Here is a 17974-nt window from a genome sequence, read left to right on the forward strand (position 1 = left end):
AAAATCCTAGTTCTGTCATCATGCAAATATTCCCTCGGTTCGGGTAATACCTTGGTGTGGTTATGACACTCCAGGCAGGTGTCCAACTGTGTGACACTCTTACAGTTGCTGTGTTTGTTACAGCGGCACTGGGACGAGCAGTTCTCCCCGACGAAGCCAAAATGACAGTGGCACACTCCCGGGGAGACGCAGGTGCCGTTCACACAGCCCTGTGAACACACCGGCTCACACTGTCCAGACACGCTGAGTGAGAGAGAAGCAGAGACAGAAACAAAGACCATTTATGCATCTATACATGTACTCAGTCAAGGATATCTGAAAGAGAAGCAAACTGACCATTATCTGCATGTCTGACAGACTGTTCACTTATTTAATAGCCGAGTTATTATGCAGAGGAAACACAAAAAGGGGGCAGCTGACCAATAGTTTATATATTGCTTAATATAGAAAACTGAACTAAGGGCTACAGTGGCACCTGATGGCAGCACTGTGCAGGGCAGGGGTAGCAGCAGCAGCTCACCTGCTCAGCATGTAGCCCTGCCTGCAGCTGCAGTGGTAGCCGTCGGGCAGGTCGTGGCAGTCCTGGGTGACGTTGCAGCGGTGGTGTCCGTTGGCACACTCGTCCTCCGCTGGGCAGTGAAGGAAGGACCAGCTGCTGTTGCGCTGCGAGCACACAGACTCGCTCCCACCTGAAACACAGGGACCGTGCACCTCACTGGCGACGCGGCAAAGCACAGACACGCCAAGCAGCACCTCCGCCCTGCAAAGCTGTTCAGAATTTGGGTTTTGTTCATTTATTTTTTTTACTTTGTCCTCATGCCGTAGGATAGCTTTTTTTGTGTTCTGGCAAATTAAGTTCACCCCAAGTTTCCACTTTGCTCATGCAGTGTTACTAATCACAAGCATAAGCCAAAAAAAAAAAAAACATTTTACAAGATTTCCCTCAGTAGATCCATTTTCCTGCACAAAAAAACAAAAACAACAGACCCACACCAATCAACCCCTTTGTCACTTTCCTGGCAAGAACCAGCTCAGGGAGGAGCGGTGCAGGTAACAGGGGCATACGTACCGTTCAGCCCTCCCTGCAGGCACCGGCCCGCTCCATTGCCCCCACGGGTAGCGCACCAGCCACACTGAGGCCTGGCGATGCACTGGGAGCACTGGGTGAGCTGGGAGCAGTGAGGGGAGCAGGAGTCGCCCCCGGAGAGCAGACGGCCACATTGCCCGGCCTCGCAGCGCAGAGGGACAAAGGATGGACTCATACACTGAGGGAGAGAGAGAGAGAGAGAGAGAGGGGGAGAGAGAGAGTGTAGGGGTAGAAAGAGAGAGACAGAGAAGGGGGAGGAGAGAGAGAGAGGGGGAGAGAAAACAGAGGGAGATGAATGCAGCATATTGAAATTGCAAAGAGAAGCAGAAATTTAAAAAATTACATATGGAAAACCAACAAAACCTCAAACCAGAACTGAGCTCTAAAAGTGTACAGCAGACCATCCCTGCAGTCTTTTCTGAACATCTTGTAAGCTGTTTCACACGAGGCATTTCAGGTTTCTCAACTGTTTACAGTTCAGCTGCACTATTCTCTAAGATCACACTTTCGCACAAGGACATGACAGGAATTTTAGTATTTTGCACCAAACCAATCCATTCCAGTATATAATTAGAGCCCTAAAGTTTTCAAAATGTAACATATCAAAAGTCAAATCGAACTAAGAAAAACAAAAAGCATATTTAAGGAGTATGGATTCTACAGAGTACACACACGCGCACACACACACGCCTGCTGCAGAGCCAGGCTCCACCCCCCCCCCCCCACACACACACACCTGCTGCATTGCCAGGCACCACACCCACACCCACTCGCCTACTGCAGTACCAGGCTCCACAAACACACAGTCTCCTGCTGCAGTGCCAAGTTCCACACCCACACACACCTGCTGCAGTGTCAGGCTCCACACACACACACACACCCCTCCTGCAGTGCCAGGCTCCACACACACACACACACACACACACACACACACACACACACACACACACACACACACACCTCCTGCATTGCCAGGCACCACACCCACACCCACTCGCCTACTGCAGTACCAGGCTCCACAAACACACAGTCTCCTGCTGCAGTGCCAAGTTCCACACCCACACACACCTGCTGCAGTGTCAGGCTCCACACACACACACACACCTCCTGCAGTGCCAGGCTCCCCACACACACACACACACACACACACACACACACACCTCCTGCAGTGCCAGGCTCCACACACACACACCTCCTGCAGTGCCAGGCTCCACACACACACACACACACACACCTCCAGCAGTGCCAGGCCCCACACACACACACACACACACACACACACACACCTCCAGCAGTGCCAGGCCCCACACACACACACACACACACACACACCTCCTGCAGTGCCAGGCTCCACACACACACACCTCCTGCAGTGCCAGGCTCCACACACACACACACAGACACACCTCCTGCAGTGCCAGGCTCCACACACACACCTCCTGCAGTGCCAGGCACCACACACACACACACCTCCTGCAGTGCCAGGCACCACACACACACACACCTCCTGCAGTGCCAGGCACCACACACACACACACCTCCTGCAGTGCTAGGCACCACACACACACACACCTCCTGCAGTGCTAGGCACCACACACACACACTCACCTGCTGCAGTGCCAGGCTCCCCACACACACACACTCACCTGCTGCAGTGCCAGGCTCCCCACACACACACACTCACCTGCTGCAGTGCCAGGCTCCCCACACACACACACTCACCTGCTGCAGTGCCAGGCTCCACACACACTTCTGCCAGCCGCCATCAGAGCCACGCGACTCCAGGCACTGGCTGCAGGTCGGGATTTGGTGGCAGGGCTCGGGGCAGGGCATGGGCGGAGAAGACTCCACCTGCATGGGTGACACGTTCAGGAGGGCGTAGCTAAAACACGTCCAGTCATACGTCGGGTTCACGCTAAGAATGCGCCTGGTCTCTCCTGGGAGGAAAGACATAGAGGAAACAAAAGGAATTCAATATTTTTCTTTTTTTTTTAATTGAAGAGCTGTATTGTGCCCATAGAGCAGAAGCCTGTGGCACTCCCCCTTCCGTTATTTCATGGCCTGTTATGTATTTTAATGAATTCAACTAAACACTTAACCATCATCTGCAAAAACAGTTCCAGTTAAGATGCAAAATAACACATTTCCAGTTTCCATGTCAAAGGTTTAGACTTTGCATAAAACTGTGATAGGGCCACACATCGGAGGCTAGGAATCCAAGCTGGGATGCACTAGAGGACGTCTGCTGTAAGGGCTGTGTGTGGTAGAGCGTCACCCAGGCGCAGTAACACTCACCGGTGCGTTTAAACTGCCGCGTCCACATGCACTTCCCCGAGGCCGTACACTTGGGGCAGTCCGAGGCCTCACAGCTGGTTTCGGTGCAGTTACTGGAGAGGAAAATCTCCCGCTGGTTAATCCTGCAGTCGTGCTCTGAGGTGCAACTCACGGAGCTACTGATGCACGCTCCCTCGGGACAGTTGGTACACCACTTGCACTGCAGCGCAGGCTGTGCGCGAGAGACAGAGAGGGAGACATAGAGAGCGACAGAAGGAAAAAGGAAACACTGAGGCAGACCTGCTGATGTTTTTAGGGGTGGGGTAGTTTTGGAGTAATACATATGATTTCATATTTAAAGTTTATTATACATTGCATTCTGGAATGTTTCAGACTCGTCTTAAAATGGATTCATCTCTTTTTTTCACATCAGTCTACACACAGTACTCCACAATTACAAAGAAAAAAACAGGTTTTCGAAGCTTTTGGAAATATATTAAAAATAAAAAAACAATTATATTCCATTCCATTCAGACCCTTCAAGTGGTCCTTGGTTAAAGCACCTTCAGCAATGCCAGCCTCATGTCTTCTTGGGAATGGCCCTACAAGCCTGGACGCCTTTCCATTGGACGCTTCTCTCATTCTTCAAGGCAGAATCGTTCGAGCTCTGCCAGGTTGGATGCCAGTGCACTGCCTTTCTCAGCTCTCTCCAGAGAGGCTCTGTTGGGGTCAGTTCCAGACTCCAGATCCAACCTGGGCCACTCCAGGACTTTCAGTTTTCCTGAAGCCACTCCTGCAGTTTTCTCGTGGAGTTGCTCAAGTGTGAAACTTCAGGCCAAGTCTGAGATTTCGGGCAATCTGGAAAATATCCTGACTAGTAAGATGACATCATTTCTGCATCCATCTTTCCCTCCATCCTGACTACTCTCCCAGCACCAGTCACAGAAAAATATCCCCACAGCGTGATGCTGCCACTGCCGTGTTTGACGTAGGGATTTCATTGTTGATGTGGTGGTGCTCAGTGCATGTATTCCTCCATACAGACCGCTGGAAACTGAGGCCAAATGCGTCAGTATTCAATTAAACCAGGGGACCTCGCTTCTCATGATCTGCGAGTTGTTCAGATGCAAGGCCAAGTAGGCACTAAAGTGCCTTTTAGTGAGGAATGGCTTCTGTCTATCCACTCTGCAAAAAATGCCTGATTGGTAGAATGGTGCACTGATGGTTGATCTTCCGTAAGGTTCGCCCATCTGCATAAAGGAACTCTGGATCTCATTCATAGTGGTCATTAGGCTCTTGGTTACCTGTCTGAACAAAGTCCTTCAGCCTGGATTACTCAGTTAGGCTGGCCAGTTAGAGCTAGGCAAACTGCTGATGGTCCAAAACTTCTATTTGAGAATGTTGGAGACAGCCATGCTCTTGGATGCTTTCAATGCTACAGAAACTCTGGCTTGACACAGTCCTCTCTAGCAGGTCTATGGCTTGGTTTTCACTCTGACATCACTGATTATGAAACCTTTGACAATCGTGTGCCTTTCTTAATGATCAAATCAGTTAGACACAGGTGGATTCCAATGAAGAAATAGAAGCATTTCAAGGACCACTGATTAGGAACAGTTTGAATATTTACGTAAATGCAATATTTCAGTCTTTTATTTTTAATACATTTATAAACAATTTTTGCTTTGTCTTTGTGGAGTAGTGTAGATTGATCAGAAAAACCTAAGTTGATCCCATTTAAAGATGACACAACAAAATGTGGAGATCTTGAAAAGGTCTTTCAGTTTCACCATTTAGCAGAGTGTTATTCTTATTCAGTGTGACCTGCATGTTTCTCATGATGGTGCACGTACTCGTGACCTGTGACCATGATCCCATGACCTTGGTGTTATTAACACCATGCTCTACCTACCTGCTCTACCATTTAAAAATCTCAACAAAAGGCACTGAAGATTAAACCACTCAGTGAATGCAGTATGTTCACTTACATCACATCACAGACATGTAATCAATGACAAACAAAAGCAAAGACTAACTGCCTTTCAACATAAATGTGTTCTGGGGTTGCTTATGAACCCTGAAGCCCCGTGTGTCTTACCTGCGAGGGGGAGGAGAATGTTATGGGGTGGCGGGCCAGGCACTCACTGCAGGTCTTCAGCCGTCGACACTGTTCAGGGACGCGGGGGGTGGGGGAGCAGGGGGAGGGGCCAATGGCGCAACCCAGCCTGAGACACACCCACACACACCACAAAGGCAAATGGGGTGAGACCTCCAACTACCACCAGCCATTTATAGGAATAGTGCTTCATAAATGGTCCCCCGCCCCTGCACTCATCCCTCACTCTAATATTATATAAACGCAGTCCTTTACTTACACACACACACACACACACACACACACACACACACACACACACACACACACACACACACACACACACACACACACACACACACACACACACACACACACACACACACACACACCTCTCTGCGGTGTCCGCAGAGGCACAGGAGCCCCGACACCATACACAGCTGCCTGTGCTGCTGTTACACGCCTCCGCGGTGGGGAGCAGGACACAGGGGTCGGTGGGCAGCGTGAGGGTCAGAAGCCGGCCCAGAGTGACCCCGTTAAAGCCACCAGACAAGAACAGGCGCCCACCCCAGGCCGCCATGCCCAGGGAGATGGAGTGGTTCACCGGCTCACCGACTGAAGACACTGAAGAGAAAAAGAGATAAATAATTTCACAACAGACTCAAGAATAATTTATATTTGGTCACAAAGATTATGGGAGACAAAGAATAAAAATATAAAGTTATTTATAGAAATAAATGGCACTTCAAAAAAGCATATATTTTTTGACACTGATGTTCACTTTTTAATGGCGGAGGTCTTCAAAAGTTTCATTAATGTAAGAATGGATCCACACATTAGTTAACACAGAGTAATTTAGATTCATCCAAGGCATATTATGAAATATTCGGTCAAATTAATAATGTTTAAATCAATCTAATAAGGCCTTAACTGCCAATCACATATAATGATATCCTGTGCATTTAAATGAAGGTCTCTTTTTAAACATTTACTTAATTTTTTTATGCTAAGCTCATCACGTCTTATTCCATTTATTTTGCATTTCTGCAAATCCGTTATCTTGGTTACATCCATGGCATTTTTATTTTTAAATAGTGGTTCAATTCCTCCCTATGAATTACTACATTGACGTCTACGCAAGGGTTACCTGGCTGGATCCAGGTGTTGCAGTTGATTTGATAGAGATACACGCTGTTGCTGTAATCCTCTGCTCCCGTCCGGCCACCCACAATCACCATGGTGTCCTTCATCAAGGCAGCCGCATGGAAGAACCGGGACAGAGGCTGGGGGAGGGCCAGAGAGGACCGGTTAGACCGGGCTTAGGGTTAGAACCCTGCCCCCAGTCCCAGATGCCAGCTCTGCTCGACTACCTTGTTTCCTCGCGAGGGCACGAGTAGGGACCAGGTGAGGTTGGGGTAGTAAAGGCTGTACAGTTCTCCAGAAGATTCCACGGCTTCTACGTGGAAACGGTAGCCGCCAAAGACGTACACGGCATCCGTTTGCTCGTGGTAGACTGCAGAGTGACCATACAGCCCTGATGCAAAAACACAAGAACACAATCACGTCAACTGCGCCACGCAATGTTCCAAACTTGGGCATGGTCTTTGGGTGCAGTGTCAGGATTTTACCTGTAGGGGGAGTGCCAGTGTGTGGAGCAACAGTCCAGTTGCCAGACTTGGGATTAAACTCCAGTAAGAGGTGGTTGAATCCATTCCTGGGGGAGTAGCCTCCGATCAGTAGCACAGACGAGCCCCTGTGCACTGTTAGAGTGTGGCCAGCCACTGGGGGCAGCACTGAGCTCTGAAAACAAAAGCCATCAGATCCAAAACGTTAATGTGAACTGCACTCCTAACAAATCCATTAAAAAAAAGGGACACAGAGCCATTCAAAGAACATCTACCGTTTCCTACCTTATACTCTATCCACACCAGACTGCTAAGATTAAGGCTCCATGCATCACTAGCCACACCCTTCTGTGTGACCCCGCCCACCACAAGCATCAGGTGGTGAGGGGCTGTCTGAGGGCCAGAGAGATGGTCCTGAACAGATACGACGGCAGAGGCGTGGTGATAGCGGGGCATGGGGATGGAGCCTTCCTCCACTGAGCCCGTAAGCATCTGAGTCCAGCGATGCTCAACCACAAAGTACCTAAGCCAGTCATTATATCACACATCATTACCATGGATACAACCATAATGCAGGCACAACAAAACCATGGCCCATCTCTCATGCAGACAAGACATCTACTTTGTTGCTCACACATAAAATCTCACTCTCCACGTGGTTAAAACGGAAATGTGTCAAAATACTAAGATGGGTAACACTTCCACCATTACAATGTAGCATTAATTGGAGATATACTGTATAACAATGTCCTGTAACAATATGTTTAGTACAGAATGAGCACAGTGTTATATATTGTTACTCAGTACATTACAATCTAAATAACGCTATAGCTACACTAGAAGGGTGGTGAGGTAATGTAAAATAATAATAACAACAAAAAAATGTTACCTTTATTATTCTATTTTATTGTTATATCCCATACCTGTACACATTTCCCATAATTCCCTCAGAGAGAGAGAGGCCTCCATACATCCAGAGCGTGCCGTGAGGTCCAGGGACCAGCGAGTGGCCCAGCCTGTGCAGGAACCTTTGGGATGGATTCTGGGGGTGGAGGAGAAAAAAAGAGGGTTCGAAAATGGCATAACAAAAGTAGATTTGAACAAAAACAAAGCAACATTTTATTTTCTTTGCTGTTATTAAGTTTTGTTTATCATATAAAACACCAATTAAATATTTTTAACCCCATCCACTACCCCTCAATATATTAAGTCCAGAACCCCTCACTACATCAGTTCACTATACCAGAATGTATTTCTCTCAGCATATGAACTAAACTGAAGGAAAGTGCTGAACTTCACAGTCTCTTTAGGAGACCACTGGCCAGTGACTCTCACCACTGTGAGCTGTGTGTCCATCAGAGTTTCCCACACCAGGCTGTTAGGATTTGAATCAGAGGAACAGTCTGTCCCAGCCCAGCCCTCTGTGCACACACATACTCCCAGAGTCTGCAACACAATACGCATGTTAAAGCAAGACGACCCCGACTATAAAAAAAACTGATTTACAATACAGTAACTGTTCATTTACAGTCGTCTCCTCCATTCAAAACCTGAAGGGATGTATCCTTGTGTCCGTTATGAACGTTTTGTAAAGGTTTTGAGCAAAGCGAGTAAGTTGTAAATGGTCTTTGGTTTCTAGTCATTTCAGTGGTAATAAAGTAGCTCCATGCTGTGTAGCAAAGACTGCAGTGACCAGTAACAACTGTAAACATCACTGGTATAATCCAAAACCAAAGCTTCCTTCACTCCTATGCCAGCAAAATCCTGCAGGGGTTTGTTGTGTGTGTTTGTTTAATCTACTGAGCAGTGTGTTAGCATTCTCGCTCTCTCTCACCGTGTTGCACATGCCCCTGCCCTCCTGCACCCCACACTCCCCGGGGCAGATGGGCCGGTCGCAAAGAGGCCCCCCGTAGCCGCTGGGACACTGGCAGATCCCGTTTTGGCACTGAGCCCGGCCCTGGCAGCGAGAAGGGCCAGCGTCGCCGTGCTCTGAGCCCCCCGCACCGCAACTCCGCGCCCAGAACGAGGCATTAAAACCCTGCGGCTGATCCGAGGACATGTTGGCCTCAAAGTAGACGGAGATCACGCCTGGAGCACACAACAGCAACAGAGGTCAGAAGACAGCCAAGCTGTCTCACAATCAGGCCACTGTCCAAAAGGATTAAGAGTTCGAAAGGAAACAGCTGCTGAACACTCGTCTGTTCAACATGAGTCATCTCAATCACAAGGGTCAGACTTGTACGGTAAAGTCAAATTACCAGACGTGGCTTCAACTGTGATTGGATGATTTCGAGTTGTGCCACAAAAGGCTCCCAGCAGGTTGTGGTCCGGGTGCATCACACCATTATCGAGGAAATGTGGCAGTCCGTCAAACACGTATACATACGAGTTCTGCATGAAAAACCAAACGGCACACAAGGATTTACAATCTCCCAGTTGCGGTACATCAGTGATTTCGAAACGTAAAGGTCTGTTGTGCTTTCTGTGACAATGTGTGGTCCGTGCTGCTCTGTAACTTGGCACGCCCTCATGCTTACTGTGCAGTAAGTGTAGGAGTCCGGATGCAGGGTCAGTGACACAGGCGGGCAGATCTGGCCTGGCCCACAGGGCGCCAGGTCCTCGGAGACGGACAGGACCCACAGGCAGTGCGAGAGCCCCCCTGGGCCCCCTGCCGCCCTGTGCCAGCCCAGGGAGGATGAGAGGGGTAGCGTGGAGGCAGGGGAGGATGAGAGGCTGACAGAGCGACCCTGACACTGCCTGAAACACGTGCCATTGTTCCTAAGAGAGATACGCAAGGAGGACATCAAGACTTGCACCTTCAAAATAGTAATTTCCAACTGATCTTAGGAAGACAGCAGGAGCAATGAACACACCAGCTTCCAACTTGGTACAAGTCCAAAAGGCAAAGCCAGAAAAATGAAAGCCTTAACAGCAAAACACAAAAACACCACTTCGATACCACACAACACAGAACAACATAACTCAGCGCTGCACAATACCACACAAATCCTCAAAACAGCACGACGCAGCTCAGCAGGTGAGTGACCACAGTTCCACCTCACCTGGGGTCTCCGTAGTAGCCAGGCAGGCAGAACTGGCACTGGGGCCCGTGGGTGTTGTCGGCACAGTAGCACTGGCCTGTCCGGTTGTGGCAGTAGCCCTGCAGAGGGTCGCCGTGCCCGTTGCACTGGCAGGGGGCGCAGCCTTCTCCTCCCGCCAGTGCCGAGCCGAAGCTGCCCGGGCGACACGACTCGCACCGTGGCCCTGTAGTCCAATCTGAGGAAGAGGACGTAGGCGTGTGAGGGTGGGTCACGGGAGGGGGGGGGTCACGTAAGGGGCAGGGCGAAGGCAGAGTAGGCACTCACCCTGGCAGTAGTCACAGATGCCTGGTGCCGTGATGCAGGTGCTGTGGAAGTTGCAGCCACAGTCCACGTCGCACTCGACGCCGCTCAGCTCCAGTGTTGCCGGGTCCGACGTCCAGCCCAGCGAGCACTCGCATTCAAACAGAGGGCTTCCACTGCACCGGCCCATGCGACACTCATTATAACATCTGAGAGTATGTGAGAAAGAGAGATGACGAATCTTAGAAAGCATATGTTATTCTGTCAGAGAGGGTTGTAACGGTGCCTGAGAGAAAAAGTGGTTCTTATAGTATCTGAGAGAGAGGGGGATGGTGCTTGTTATAGCGTCAGAGAGAGAGAGGACTCATTTTAGCGTCTGAGAAATTGTCCACATCTGTCCGTTCCTCCATTTCTGTGGCTGAGCGTGCTGAACGTCCAGAAATGAGATTCCCCTCAGGGAGAAGTATCTTCAGATTCAGTTTGTATTGGTTTTTCTGTGCCTGTGCCTACACTTAGTGATGCTCATATGTTCAGGTTTTGTATGCTCTGCAAAGCAGCCTTGCACATGGCAAACAGGCTGTGTTAATTAATCAACAAAGACAAGGGTGCAGGGTGAGGGTATGACATCTCACGTCTGGTTGCAGTGGTGTTCTCCATCGCCGGTGAAGCCCCTTTCGCAGTGGCACTCGTAGGAGGTGGGCGTGTTCACGCAGGTGGCCGACGGGTGACAGGTGTGTAGGCCCAGGCGACACTCCTCCACGTCCGGGCAGGACTGGTATGACCACACGGCCTCTACGCCATCCTCCTCCGTCTCCAGGAGGTCGGGCTCCGGCTCCAGCTCCATCTCCATCGGGCGCGGCGGAGACAAGGTCTGCGGCTCAGGGCTACCGGGAGTAGAAGTACCATTAAAATGGAGTGTCATTTTGAACATTCATGCCCAAATAACAAACAGCCAAAAGCTGCTGTGTCACAGTCTTCTAGAAGAATCTCTCTAGCACAGCCGGTTTCTTCCACCCTTAGGAGTTGGGGGGGTTGTATTTGATATTTCTGGAATCCATGATTGCTTCAGCAACAATGTCGCAGCTCTGTCTCCAAAACATGCTTCTCCAGATTACTGAAGATTTACACGCCTACAGGTCATTCTCGAAAGTATTAGGGCTCTTTATTTTAAGCACATTTTAAGCAGAATTTCAGCAAATATCCAAAAAGCCCTGTCTTGAGTATCACTGCGCTTACAAACAGTGGCCTCCACCCTTTGACACACGAGCCACTACGGGGGCAAAACTTCTGCCACTGCACTTGGGGAAACATTCCTGCCTTGAGGTTATTGTGGAAACGTTCCCGGATTCTAGTTTTACCTGGTGGCCTTTACGTCCGCGACAGCCATGGTGCAGTTGGTGGCAGACGGATCGATCATTCCCCCCCAGTCTCCTTTCAGGCACCTGACAACAGGGAGTGGAGGATGGGCACAAAGAAGGGGGGGGGGGGCATTTTGAAGGGCTGTTAATGTGGGACACATGATGCTCCATTACAGATACGTGACATCCGGCACCAATATCGTAGTGGGTTCAGCAGGGGATACTCTTGCAGCACGCCTCCGTCGTGGCGATCCACGTATAACCCCTCTGCTGGGCAGCTCTATTTAAAGCCAGCAGTGCCAGCGCCCTGCTCATGAGCTTCTGCAAAGATGCAGCTCCTAGCAGGCTTACTGTACCCTCCAAAGTGCCCTCCCTCCACCCACGCCTCCATCTGTCCTGCAGGGTCTGTTTTATGAGATTAGCGCAGGGTGTCCAATGGCTTGGACTGCTCTGGCACGCAGCTCTCTCTGCCGCCAAATTAAAGCATGGTGCGTGTTTATGTTCACGTCAAATAAATAACTCCAATGAATGCATTACACGAGCACATAAGATGTCCTGAGTGAACGAAACATAAACAAGAGGACACACCAAACAGAAGGGTAAAGTAAAAATCACAGCAATCTGTCAAAATGTTGCTTCAGTCGGTTTTAGAAGTGTGTGTGTGTGCGTGAGAGAGAGAGCGAGAGAAAAATACCTACCTGCCAATGGTGGGGTTATTGTAGTCCCCACACCAGCCACACTGGAAGGTCTGCAGGCATTCAGTGCATGTTGCCAAAGCAGAACACTGCTTACACTGGGGGACAGAGTGCACACTACACACACACACACACACACACACACACACACACACACACACACACACACACACACACACATGGATTACAGCTCAATGACACTGAGGTCTTTTTCCCTGAAGAATTTTGCTTACATAAGGAGCTAAATGATTCCACTTCATATCTTTCCATGTTCAAGACTGTACAAATACAATCCAACATGCACATTATGAGCTTTCCAAAATGTGGACACTTTTACTTCCTGTAAAACACCACGGCAAATGAGATGATGGGACCTTGCACCTGAACCAACCTACAGTGAGATGACGGCAAACCGCACCTGGACTACCCTAGAGGTGGGCTGTTTTGGAAACAGCAGCATTCTGGTATCCAGAAAGGCAGAATCTCACCTGTCATACCAATACCTGCACTCTCCGTACGGGAACTTGGTCAAGTAGGCAGCGAAGTAGAAGCAGGCCTGAGCAGACTCACACCACGCGCACTGGCTGGAGTTGGACAGGCACTCTGCACACGTCAGCCTCCTGTTACACACACACACAGACACACACAGGGGCAATGACCACGTGCACAGGGTTCAGCAGGGAGGCCAAACCCTTCAGCTGATCAGCACTCACTGGTTACAGACTTTAGGACACCCTCCAGGGTCCCGGATAGAACCTTCCAGTCTCCCGCGGCGACTGCACAGGTAATCGCCCTTCTTAATGGAGTTGATCTGCCATTCGCAGTATGCGTCCTGCAAGGAGCGACAGCGGCAGCTCAGGGAACAGCAGGACTCTACAACGCACGGGGGCCTTCTTGTAAGTCTCTGGTCCCGGTGTGCGGTACCTGAGAGCAGGTGGTGCAGTCCCTGTACTCCTCACACAGCGTGCAGTGGTGTGGACTGAGTAGCAGGTGGCGCTCCTCGCCCTGCGGCCCCAGGCAGGGCTGGTGGCTGACGTTGGAGCGAAGGACACAGGCGCTGGAGGTGGGGCACCAGCCGCAGGCCTGGTCGGCTAGGCAGGCGGAGCAGGAGCAGTAGGCCGCGCACGACCCCGAGCGGTACGGCTCCAGGAACAGGAAGGAGATCTCCTGAAGCAGAGGGGGTACGAAACACTGAGCAGGGACAAGGCGAAGGAGACATGATGGAGGAGACATTTTTTGTCTCCCGACCCTTTAAGAAAACCCCGAACAAACAAATCTCAGTTTCCAGGGCGTCTCCAGACCCTGGACTGAATGTGCATGCTTACACTTCCTCCAGGCAGGGCCGTCCGGTTCCATGTGAGGGCCATCTCGCTGGTCTGGCCAGAGGCGGAGCTGTTCAGGTAGCCCTCGGCCTGTACCAGGTAGCGATTCCCCCGTGTCAGGTTCTGGAACAGGCGAGAACCATCTGGCCGAGACAACAGGTGGGTCTCCTTCTCCTCCTGAGCTGACCAGCGTCCTAGCATGTCCATCTGTATCCATTGGAGCGTTTAAAACACCATTAATGGCACACTTAACTAAGTAAGGAAGATATTTCTGAATATCAAACAGCAGAGCTAATAGACCCCTAAATGCCTTGATTGACCAATCAGAATAGAGTATTCCACCAACTCAGACATACATATGCATGAGTTCCACAGTATAGATATCTGCATTTGAAAAGGGCGTCACTCTGCCCTCACCAGCTGCATGGAGTTGGGCCCTGCAGCCATCTGAGCAGTGAAGTGAAGCTTCTGGATTCGTGCCCACATGGCAACAGTTTCTGTGGGAGGGGCTGCGGGGGGCGGGGCTCCCCACAGTGGGTGGATAAAGCCGCGAAACTGCAGAGTAACATCCATCTCGGTGGAGGGGTTGAGTGTGATGGAGGTGCTTCTCAAAATGGACACCTATGGAGAGAAGAGACAGATAAACACACAGACAGACAGAGAAACAAAGACAAGAGTGAAACTGAGTAAATGTAGAAGGTTGACGAGAAACAGAAAGTCCCAGTCCAGACGTCCAGATAGACTGCCGGAGGAACTGGGCCTATGGGAAAACAAAAAGTCAGAGGTCAGGCCCAAGGGGCCGGAGCTGGAGTCCTGACGTACCTTGTCGGGCTGCGAGTGGTTGCGGGGGTGCTGGTAGGTGAGCAGGTGCAGTCCCGGGACATAGTTCTCGGTGCGACAGAGGGGGAGGGAGGTGAGGAAACGCGTCCGCTCCCCCCACCAGCCATACGCCCCCGAGATCTGGTCCACGCGGCACGCACTACGCTCTGCCAGGGGTCAGAGTTCAGAGTTCAACACATGGCCTAACCACTACTGACAGTCACCTCAGAAGCGCTATCAAAGCAGATTGCATGCACTTCCGACAATGGAAGGGCGTTAGTAAGCTATGAAGCCCATGCTATGCTATTACCTATTACAGAGAACACCAAGAAATCACACAGCCACAAAACATTGAGCAATTCACTATTTTACCCACTCAGAAAAGTATACAGGGGATAAAATACTGATCTGCTCCCAGATCTGTGGTTGCGTATGGAGGTGGCGATCTGTGGGAGAGACTGACTGGTGCTGGCGCAGCCTGCTGTGCTGATTGTACCTAAGAGCGGCAGACAGGAGTCGTTCTGCACGCACCAGCCGAAGTCGCCGGGGGCACGGGGGAGGGAGCCGCGCACCCCACTAAACACCAGGCACGACTGGCAGTCCGACAGGAAGCGGGCCAGACCCAGACAGCCGGTGCTGCCACACTGCCGGAGTGCACGCGCACGCACGCACTCACACACACACACACACACACACACACACACACACACACACACACTTGCCATAAGTCATAAAAAATACAAAAAGTAAATAAGGAACCTGGAAGAAACAAAGCAACAATGAGAGAGGAGAAGAGAGGTAGAGAGCCCCACACACACACACACACACACAAAGAAGAGAGAGGTGGACAAGCAGCTGATTAGAGGAATCAGTGGGACAGAGGTAGTGGTACCGGGTTGCTTGACTGGTACTCTCGACAGCGCCCCTCACACCAACTGCATTCAGGGTTTCTAAGACACTGGCTCTCATCTGGGGCTTCAGCACACACTGCATCCTGCCAAAACACACACACATACACACACACACACACATACACACACACACACACACATACACACACACATACACATACACACACGTACACACACACACACACACATATACACACATATACACACACACACACACACACACACACACACACACACACACACACACACACACAGACCAATAGCCATGTCATTCTTTCATTAAATGCAGTGAGAGCTGGTTCAGTTATGGTTGTACAATACTAATGATAATTTATGCCATAATGTCAATTGCTTTTTTTACTTCTCATGGAGTCAGTACAGCACAGCCATCACTTCCAGGCTGGATTAACTATTTATCATACTACAGCATCATTACAGCTAGGCTGGAAATGTTCAGGTACATTTGCAGGTAGGATGAAATGGCTGGAGTAAATGTACAAAAAATGCACTGTTTTTGTTTTTATTTGTTTTTTGTTTTTGTCAATTGTTTTTGTTTTTTTTAATTACTAAACAGAATTACTCTGTCTCCAGGGTCACTGCTGACAAACAGCGGAACTTTATAGGCCACGAGGTCACCGTGGGCAATGCCACTATAACCACCAGCAACAAGCAGAACACGGCCATCCATCACCGCGGCGACGTGCGAGTAGCGGCCTCTGACGAGGTGACTTCCTATTGGAGGACAGATGAAAGCACCACCTCATTAACAAGCACCACCTCATCCGATCCCCACCCCCACCCCCATCCACACACACACACGATTAATTACGTGCAGACCAGGTGTTCATAAACGCTTTACGGCTGACTCTTTTAATATGCTGATTTGTGTTGTGTGACTTCTGTTCAGCAGGGACTCACTGTATTTAGCGGCCTCTCCAGCAGAGACCCACTGGTGGCAGCCCAGATGATAGAAGAAGATCTCTTCATCATAGCACTTCTCCTCTACATAATGGATATGCACATTCCCTCCTAAAAGAGCAAGGCGACCCTACTCACGGCCTTCATACTTTTAAAATGCTTCCGTTACATAAAGATGTATTTAAACGTGTCCAAACACTTAAACATTTAAATCCCATCATGCGCATGAGATAACTCAACGTACACGTGTGGATAGGCAGACATGCACACTCAGCAGGTCGATTCTCGTGAGACGCCAGTTGTCCGCTCTGTAACAGCGCCGTAATGGCACCTGCGGCACTCACCATACACCACCATGTAATTGCCGATAATTGTGGCAGAATGGAAGGCCCTTTCCCGAGGCCCGGTGGCAGGAAAACGGGAGCGGAGGGACGTCCAAAAACGCTTGTCCACGTGGAACATGTCAGTGGAGTTCACCCGCACGCTGAACCTGATGGCCAGAAGGGAGTCACTTGTAGGATCACAGACTATTCCAAACGCAGGCCCCATAACGTCATTCTGTCTCTACTACAGACAAGTTTGTGCTGGGGGTTTTTATGGAACCGTGAGCCTGTGGCTCTGTGGTACCTGGCAGTGGTAGGCCTGTGTCCCCCGTACACCAGCAAGGTCCGGGATGGAGCGTGGAACACCATGCTGTGACCCGCGGTTGCCGGAGCTTTCCCCCCGTAAGGCTGTACCGTCTCCCACACGCCGTCCATCAGCCGGAAGCGATGCAGGGAGGATGAGAACATGTCCTCCACTGTCCGCCCTGTGGACAGAGATGCACAGTAGCAGTGAGGGAAGCCTATGTCGGCAGTGGGGTAGTCCAAAAGGAAAGCCCTGCTGGGACTCAAAACATCAGTCCCCTGCTGCTGCTTGTCTATGAGCCTGACACTGAACCCAGCTGGTAACAAACAAAACAATCACAACAAGCAGAATGCAGGTTTACATAAATTATACATGATAAATTATCATTATGAAACTACGTGTCACTAGTGTCATCTGTGTTGTCACTCACCCCCAAACACGTAAAGACTGTTGTCCACCATAGAAGCTGCATGATTTGCCAGCCTTGGAGCCCTTGCAGCATTTGATTGGCCAAGCTGTTGCCAATCATTTTGCTGTGGGCGGTATAGCCAGACATCACTAGCCAATGAGTGGTTAGCAAGCTCGCCACCATAGATGACCATGTTACCCTGCCATTCAACAGCTGTGTGAGAATGTCTCGCCGCCTTTTAAGATGAGACAGAGAAAACGTAACAAATTAACAATGCAAACAAATGTAGGGCCTGAGAAAAAGAAACGTTCACGGAAAATGTTAAGTTATTAAGGTCTTACAGGAGCAGTAGAATGTAGCAAGTTCTCCCACTGATTGGTTGAAAAGTTGTACATCACTAGGTCACCCAGCGCTGTGTTCAAGTCAAAACCTGAAACAAAAGACCCATTGAGTAATATTACCCGACTGATCCAGAAATCTCCAAAAACTTCAA

At 50.1% G+C, this 17974-nt stretch overlaps 1 protein-coding gene across 2 annotated transcripts in view; it reads right to left on the reverse strand.

The window, feature by feature from the left end:
• Positions 1–17974, reverse strand: part of megf8 (multiple EGF-like-domains 8) — a 31106-nt gene that overhangs the window by 5615 nt on the left and 7517 nt on the right. Inside the window, exons 7-41 of one of the 2 annotated variants that reach the window (XM_027001168.2) lie at positions 17823–17911; positions 17503–17716; positions 17073–17253; positions 16790–16935; positions 16446–16556; positions 16108–16259; positions 15509–15610; positions 15113–15260; positions 14620–14783; positions 14215–14418; positions 13801–14004; positions 13400–13642; positions 13189–13307; positions 12964–13095; positions 12479–12592; positions 11781–11864; positions 11055–11306; positions 10447–10631; positions 10144–10357; positions 9619–9859; positions 9340–9472; positions 8916–9169; positions 8417–8527; positions 8005–8123; positions 7367–7604; positions 7085–7256; positions 6827–6990; positions 6604–6739; positions 5849–6080; positions 5460–5586; positions 3383–3593; positions 2810–3024; positions 1070–1265; positions 521–689; positions 51–243 (exon numbers count right to left, since the gene is read on the reverse strand). In XM_027001168.2, the coding sequence (XP_026856969.2) occupies positions 51–243; positions 521–689; positions 1070–1265; positions 2810–3024; positions 3383–3593; positions 5460–5586; positions 5849–6080; positions 6604–6739; positions 6827–6990; positions 7085–7256; positions 7367–7604; positions 8005–8123; positions 8417–8527; positions 8916–9169; positions 9340–9472; positions 9619–9859; positions 10144–10357; positions 10447–10631; positions 11055–11306; positions 11781–11864; positions 12479–12592; positions 12964–13095; positions 13189–13307; positions 13400–13642; positions 13801–14004; positions 14215–14418; positions 14620–14783; positions 15113–15260; positions 15509–15610; positions 16108–16259; positions 16446–16556; positions 16790–16935; positions 17073–17253; positions 17503–17716; positions 17823–17911 (5969 nt within the window). Of the gene's footprint in view, positions 1–50; positions 244–520; positions 690–1069; positions 1266–2809; positions 3025–3382; positions 3594–5459; positions 5587–5848; positions 6081–6603; positions 6740–6826; positions 6991–7084; positions 7257–7366; positions 7605–8004; positions 8124–8416; positions 8528–8915; positions 9170–9339; positions 9473–9618; positions 9860–10143; positions 10358–10446; positions 10632–11054; positions 11307–11780; positions 11865–12478; positions 12593–12963; positions 13096–13188; positions 13308–13399; positions 13643–13800; positions 14005–14214; positions 14419–14619; positions 14784–15079; positions 15261–15508; positions 15611–16107; positions 16260–16445; positions 16557–16789; positions 16936–17072; positions 17254–17502; positions 17717–17822; positions 17912–17974 lie in introns of both variants that reach the window. The other variant, XM_035526558.1, reaches the window with a different exon arrangement.

This window comes from Electrophorus electricus, chromosome 5 (genome assembly GCF_013358815.1).
Source record: "Electrophorus electricus isolate fEleEle1 chromosome 5, fEleEle1.pri, whole genome shotgun sequence".
Taxonomy (NCBI): Eukaryota; Metazoa; Chordata; class Actinopteri; order Gymnotiformes; family Gymnotidae; genus Electrophorus; species Electrophorus electricus.